The sequence below is a fragment of the Mycetomoellerius zeteki genome, unplaced genomic scaffold (assembly GCF_001594055.1).
Source record: "Mycetomoellerius zeteki isolate Tzet28-1 unplaced genomic scaffold, Tzet1.0 scaffold3, whole genome shotgun sequence".
Taxonomy (NCBI): domain Eukaryota; kingdom Metazoa; phylum Arthropoda; class Insecta; order Hymenoptera; family Formicidae; genus Mycetomoellerius; species Mycetomoellerius zeteki.
The window spans coordinates 252,615-260,450 of record NW_017257282.1 but is presented as its reverse complement, the minus strand read 5'-3'; the positions used below and the strand labels follow the sequence as shown (position 1 = coordinate 260,450).

The 7,836-nt window shown below is 39.7% G+C and overlaps 1 protein-coding gene across 2 annotated transcripts in view; it reads left to right on the top strand.

The window, feature by feature from the left end:
- Positions 1-7,491, top strand: part of LOC108724464 (uncharacterized) — a 10,918-nt gene extending 3,427 nt beyond the window's left edge. The window contains exons 2-8 of one of the 2 annotated variants that reach the window (XM_018450851.1): positions 357-636; positions 949-1,014; positions 1,482-2,576; positions 3,131-3,907; positions 4,176-4,332; positions 4,844-5,201; positions 5,811-7,491. In XM_018450851.1, the coding sequence (XP_018306353.1) occupies positions 358-636; positions 949-1,014; positions 1,482-2,576; positions 3,131-3,907; positions 4,176-4,332; positions 4,844-5,201; positions 5,811-6,177 (3,099 nt within the window). In that variant the 5' untranslated portion in view covers position 357 and the 3' untranslated portion in view covers positions 6,178-7,491. Of the gene's footprint in view, positions 1-356; positions 637-843; positions 1,015-1,481; positions 2,577-3,130; positions 3,908-4,175; positions 4,333-4,843; positions 5,202-5,810 lie in introns of both variants that reach the window. The other variant, XM_018450850.1, reaches the window with a different exon arrangement.
- Positions 7,492-7,836: the final 345 nt, after the last annotated feature.

Sequence of the window (7,836 nt, the reverse complement as noted above, 5' to 3'; positions counted from 1 at the left end):
AAATGTAATCAAATATGTCGGTGCTAGATATGGCAAGAAATGTAAACATTTTTTTTCGATTTCTCTGAAACGGAGCAAAAACGAGCATATGTCTATAGGACTTTTTTTCTTAGTTTTTTACTCCTCTACACGCTCCCGAAGTTTTGCCATTTAATTTGGAAACATCCTGTATAATATGTAATATATTATAATATTTGAAAAATTAAAAAATATATAAAAAAATAAATTTTAATACTAAAATCAAATATTTGGTTAAAATTATAAATTATGATAAGATCAAAAGTTAAAGAAAATAATTTATTTATTGATCACAAAGAAAGATATAAAGCTGATCCTTTTGTCGTCTTTTGTTGTAGGATGAGGATGAAATTGGTCCTGATAGTTTGCTTAGCAATAGCGAGAGAAGTATTTGGTACTCAAGTGTACGAGACGCCGAGTGACTCTTCGCAACAATGGCAGCCGTGGAATAATCAAGACTTCAACCAAGCCTCAAACGAAAAACAAGAAAAGCGTGATTTCGTCACGTTCGACAACTCTGATACCTCACAACAGAAAGAGACGCAACAACCGCTGCTTTACAATGCGAATATTCAATCGAGTGGCAGTGGAGTGGCCAACGTCATTGGTCAACAATCAGTAAGGATTTTATCGTTATTGCAAAATATTTGACGTTAAACGTTACAAAGCTAATTAAAATCAGAAACGTAAATTTTTGACAAAGTAAAGTATATATTTCATATTTAGAGTGTGTGTGTGTGTGTGTGTGTGTGTGTGTGTGTGTATCACTTTAAAGAAATATAATAGTTAATGAATATACGAATATGTTTGTATATTCAATTACAGATTGATTCTGTGATCGATAATATTATCGTATCTAGTCGGCAAGGTCGCAATCTTGAGGAATATAATGAAATTTATTCTGATCCTAAAATAAAAAATGCTCTGCAGCTTGACAATGATACGCTCGCACGTAGTTTCATCAAGGACAAGCTTTGCTCTCTCAGTTTGATCAACGTAAGTACAGTTCTCTAAGTCGATTAAATTTTTTAATCGCTAGAAATATAATTAGCATTTTAAATTTCTTTTCTGCTTTGAGAAATTTGAAAGTTAGTTATAAACGCTTAAGAACTACAACTTATACGCGCGCGTCGTATTGCTTTATAAGTATTATTAATATGAGCATAATTAACGTTCCGAAACTTTCCTGTTTAATTCTCTGCAAACATCATATACATATAGGGTGTCTTCCAACAAGAGACACATATGATACGGTGTGACACAGAGCATCATTACATCCTTGTTGTTCACCAATGTTAAACAAAGATGAGATGATCATTGTGTTGTACTGAGTCGCTCATAATATATGGTCTCTGGAATATTAAGTCTCGAGAGCTCAAAAATTATATTTTATGTATTTAATTATGACTTTTACGAGATTCAAACCATATTTATAAAAACATCGTATTAATTATTTTATACAGTGCGAAGAGGTGGAAGAACGACGACCTTACTATTCTCCACACCGCGATATTCATCCCCACGATGTCATCTATGCTCAACCGGTGACCATCAAGCCAGTAGGCCGTCCACTTCCGGCCATACCCGTGAAACGACCTTATGGTCCAGCGAAACCCGTACCACTTCCTAGTTTTGGTTCTTCGCTGGGACCCAACGTTTTTCCTGGACCCGGACCGACATTCGGTAGACCTCCGCCTGTCTTTGTCGGGCCTTATCCTGGATACAAAAAACCCGGCCCGCCTTTCCCAATTGGACCATTAGGGCCCAAACCCATATACGAACCTAGCATCGAGTCCGATTTCGAGGATAAATTTATCGATAAGAAGCAGGTGGTCCTCCATCAACCGACTGCCGCAGGTGTTCAGCAACACGTTCATCATCATTACCATCACGGGGACGTCGATGGCACCGTGGCGCACAATCCCACCGTAGTCGCATCATCTCCTACATTCGGTGGCATCGGCAATTATGGTTATGGAAACGGCGGTACTTACGGCGGTTTGATCAATGATTTCGAAGATTATAAGAAAACGTTCAACATCAAAACGCCCACGAGCAACAATGGCCCGTCGGGCTCTTCCTCGATCGCAAAGGGTTATGCCGATCGTTACCCCACTTATGTGAAGCCGAACGGCAAACAGTTTACTCCCGGTGGACAATTTTTCTCCAGTCAATTCTTGGAGAATGGTGGTTCCCCCGGTGATTATCCGTTCAATAACGGTGCCGACAACAGTTTCGGTTCCTCGTCATATGACGATTGCGTATGCGTGCCATACGATCAATGCTTGACATCCAATAACGTAGGCCGTAAAGACGATCTCTACTTGGCAATCGATCCGCGTAATCTCGACAAGGGTATCGAGGCCGAAACTGATGAGGTAGTAATCACCGACGGAAACGGCACAATGACTGTCGTAAGGGTGCCCAAGGGAGCAAACGAGACCGAGCAGATCGTGCAAACGAAAAACGAGCAGACGGAGAAAACGGAAAACACGAAGCGAAGAAGCAGGGATATCAAGCACGTTACCAAGAAGGACGACGGGCAGGAGATACAAGAAGTAAGTTGACACGAACTGTTTCTCTCGCTTTTCTTGCGAGTTCCGAGCGGACGATGCGACAATCAATGTATAAATTATCAAACTTCGACTGTTATTTAGATATTTAGATCAGAGATTAAAATTTAGATTATAAATTAATCAAAATTATTCGCATCGGAAGCTCGACTCGTGTATTGATTAAATTATCGGACGTGTAAAATGCATGCTACTTATAACAAATATTTAGCGCCATATTTGTTCTGTAACACGTCGCTCAGTTTGGCACGCTCAGTCAGTCGGTTTGTCCTAGACAACGCAACCGTACAATTAAACCTCCGTACTAGAAACGATATATAGATTAAATGCCGTCGTAGTGGAGGACATCGGGACTCGTATGATCTGGGTCGAACGAATTTTAATAAAGCGCGAGCGAGTGTGAGGAAAAGCGACGAGATAGTTTCGACTATAATCAACGTGTTAATTCTCCCGAAAAAAAAAACGGAATCGAGATGAAAGAGAGAGAAAGAGAAATAGACTTCGATTCTACGTGAATTTGTTCGTCTCTCTCGTTGCAGAGACTGACGGTAGGAACCGGCAATCTGGACAACTCGAAATTGAACGTGAAGCCGACTTGGGGCGTCAGTTTCGGCCTACCGCAAACCGGTGGTGTCGGTCCAATCGCGCCCCACCCTGGTTATCCCCTGGGAATCCCGGGGTACACGCCGGGCTATGGGCTGGTTGGCGGACAGGGCATAAATCTAGGTCCGGTCGCCGTGAATCCGCTCGTAGCGGTGCAGGTCACCAAAGACGAGTACGGCGAGAAGGTCATCAAGCCTTACGTGAACCTTCATGTAACGCCCAATCCAGGACTTATTCACAAGCTAGGCCATCTCCTGGCTCACAAGAAATATGGACTATACGGCGGTCATTATGGTGGTCATTATGGCGGTCATTACGGCGGTTACCCTCCTCATTATCACACGCATCACGAGAGACCGATCTATCATTATCCGTCCAGACCGCCGTTCTATCCATCGCACAATATTCATCATCACGAACCGATCTATTACAAGCCTCACAGCGGACAAACATACTATCCTTCCTATTTATACAAGGACGATAACAACGATTACGATGACTATAACGATTATTCGGATGATTATCAGGATGATTACTATAGAAATACACGTGCGAGAAACGCGTCAACGACGAAAGGTAGACAATTCTTGACAAAGGATCTGTCGAAGGTTTCGTCGGAAGGACTGACCGGCAACGAACGACAGAAGAGCGGGAAGATTACCTTCTCAGACAGAAGGAGACGCGACACGGCGTTTAGCGAAACGACGTCGGAGGTAAGAATACGGTTGGTTGGTCTGCTCGCTCTGCTGAACAGACCGTTGTAATAACGAGGTTGTAGAGCCGCTGTAAAGCGGCTGAGGCCGTCGGCGGATGACTCAGGATGACGATCACGGTGATACCGACTCTGCGAACTTACGAAACGCGAGACTGTCAAACTGAGCAGCGGTGTATAGCACAGATAGAAGTCGAGAACACGATAAGTAGAACTGGTCGCAGGTACGTCGGGACGAAATCAATTGACCGATCCCTTTCTATTCGCAGAGACGATACGGACGTCCGGCTTGCAATTCTTATCACGTCTGCTGCCCAAGATCGCAGATAATAGGAGTAAAACACGGTCAATGTGGAGTTAGAAACGCACAGGGCATCAATGGCCGTATCAAGACCCCAATCTACGTCGACGGAGAATCCGAATTTGGTACGCGACTCCTAATACAATTTACTGAATGGATAGCATTTATAGAAAAAGATACTGTCAATAATTTGAATTAGAGTTTTGGAGAAATACCCGCGCCTCTCTCTTGGGAATATTAAGATAGAAAACATAAAAATAACTCTCCCTTTTTTGTTGTAATTTCAAGAATAGCAAACATTTAACTGATATTGCGTATCGATCGCAAATTAATAAATATGCGTACATGTATTTTAATAACGTTCCTGAATGCAGAGACCAGTTATCGTTATCGCGAATTTAATATTACTACTACAATATTAAATTTTTCAAACATTAATTTTTAATATGCTTTAAATTTTAAATACTTGATATATAATTTCATATGCATTTTCACTGCTTAACAATATGATATTATTTGAAATATTTTTCACACATATGCATTATATAATAATTTTAAATATTTCATTACATGGCAATATTAAATTATATTATTGCTATATATATATATATATATATTAAATTATTCTTAATTTAGGTGAATACCCGTGGCACGTAGCTATTCTGAAGAAGATCACCACGGAAAGTGTCTACGTTTGCGGAGGTACTTTGATCTCGTCCCGACATATCATTACTGCTGCTCATTGCATCAAGACCCATGTCCATCGTGATCTTCGCGCACGATTAGGCGAATGGGATGTAAATCACGACGTCGAGTTCTACCCCTACATCGAACGCGACATCGTGAGTGTCTTCGTGCATCCTGAGTACTACGCTGGTACTCTTGCCAACGACATCGCCATTCTGACGCTGGACCATGACGTCGATCTCACAAAGAACCCTCACATTAGCCCAGCCTGTTTGCCAAATAAATACGACGACTTCACTGGAACAAGGTGCGTATTCCCCATAATTTACAAAACAGAAGAGATCACATTGCGAAAAAAATTATTTAAAAAATTTCTCATTAATATGTATATATGTGTGTAGCGAGAATTTTTTCTAAATTCAAGATTAATAAATTTCAATTCTTATAATCCATAAATTCACATATATCAAATATTTCTCTATATTAAATAATTGATATCGGTATAGTGACAAAAAATTTTGTAGATAAATACTTATAACATGAAATAATTTGGGATATACATACATAAAACGTGTTTCTTGATAGAATATTTTATATCTTTAAGCCTATACAGCTATTATAATGCTATAATATTCTTAATATAATTTCCGGAATTTAATAAATTTTAAAGTTTAAAGCCTAGTATTATTAAAAAAAACGTAGCAATTACATTAATTATCTCTTATTTTTCGTAAATACTTAATGTTGCTTCATATACGCGAGAAGAAGCAGCAAATATTTCAGAAAAATTGATATAAATAACAAATCATGTTCTAATGGATTAAAAAAAAATTCCTATTACCGAAAATCTTTCCGAACGGACTTTCGCTCCTAAACACAGTGCGCTTTAATTGAAATTTAATGTAACGTATGGCAGATGCTGGACCACCGGATGGGGCAAGGACGCTTTCGACGATCGCTCCAAGTATTCTAACGTGTTGAAAGAGGTGAACCTACCTGTCGTCAGCAACCATGTGTGTGAGCAGCAGATGAGGCAGACGCGGCTAGGACTCAGCTTCATGCTTCATCCGGGCTTCATCTGCGCCGGCGGCGAGGAGGGCAAGGATGCCTGCAAGGGTGATGGCGGTGGTCCCATGGTCTGCGAGCGTCAGGGCCACTGGCAGTTGGCCGGCGTCGTCTCCTGGGGCATCGGTTGCGGTCAATCGAACGTGCCTGGCGTCTACACGCGCGTCTCGCACTATCTCGACTGGATTCACCAGATTGTCGGATCTGTGAATTACTGATAAGACAAAATTCGAATCAAGTCGTATTTGATATAAAAAAGATATGGCAAAGTTTCATTTCTTCAAAATCAAACAATTTTTGTCATTTGGAAAAATCGGCGACGACAGTTCACAATATTTTAATTTCGTACATATATAGAGAGAAAGACATATTTATATATAATATATTTTATATCAAAACGATTTATATTCTATTTGTATATGAGCGAATTTCACTTGGAGGCGGCCGATTCAAAGCGAAGAGATATTTATTCGATTACTGCTCGTTCTTGTGTCATCAATTAGTTTCTCTCTTTTTTTAATTTAAAAATGTCTAATTTATTGTATATAGATCTCTAGGAATGCGTTCCATTTGGCGCTCACAACGTTCACGAGTATTATATATGTGTCCTTCGCTGCGTTCAGCGCGGAAGCAGAAAAACTAGCTTTGCAACTCTTGTAAAATTCTTTAATATGATTAGTCTTGCCTTAGTTTCTCACTGGATCTAGATGTGTCTAAATGGAAATAATTAGAATTTATTATATACATATTAAGAACTTTACAACAGTTGCAAGGCTTTTTCTGCTGAATGCAGCCCTTGTTTAACACTTGACAAGTATCGAATAATTCCAAGAGCGTTGCGAACACCAAGTGGAACGCAGTTCCTTGATCGCGCGCCAAAGTCATGCGACCTCGGCGCCATTTGCGCACCGGCTAGCGATACACGGCACGCAATTCGCGAAGTCTGATTCGAGCGATCGGATCGTCGAGTAATGCATTTTCTTTGCAACTGCTTATATATTATATTTATCATTTAATAAATAACTTACACACATACACTTCTGTATTCTACGACCGCTTCTCTGCCCCGATGCCGCGTAATTATGATCAATCGAAAAGTGTGAGAATCGCTCGGAATTTACGCGCGCACGCGTGCAACCTGCAATCGAATTTTTATCGTAAGAATAAGTATTTGAATATCAGGCGAAAAGGAAAAACGACGACAATAGCGATTTAAACGTGACAGACCCCATACAGCACAGAATTTGCAGCGATATCGCTGCAAAATCTCTGCAATATTGCTGCAATATATGTAATGTTGCTGCAATGTTGCAGCAGTGTCGCTGCAACTTTCGTGTAACTTTGTGCTGCAGGGACGATAATATCTCGACATTTTCTTGAAGGTACCTTGTCCTGAGAGAAAGAGAATTTCGTTTGAATAAAGTCGCGACGATCGCGACCGCAAGTTTCCGTCATCTTGCAACGGTTTTCGAAGAGTTACGCTTCTAAGCGAATTTGGATATTCTCGAACACACGAGAGGATGTGTACCCAGTAAACGAAAATGAATTAAATTAATTAAAAATGGATTGAAATTTTTTACTATCCGAATGCGTATTTTAAATAGCGAATACTTTTTTTTGGATTTTTAATTGAATTCAATTGGATGCAATTGGATTGAAAATCTGCATTTCCTATTCAAAATTTTGAATTAAACAGTATTCATAATATTCATGCACAGAAAAAGCTGATATTATTTTTAGATTGAAAGGCATAGAGATATGCTCCATGTAATTCCTATAAATGAATAAAAATGCATTCAGGATTGAAAAGCATTTTAACATTCGTGAATCCATATTTCTGAAAATCTGAATCCATTTCAATCCATTTCAATCCATTC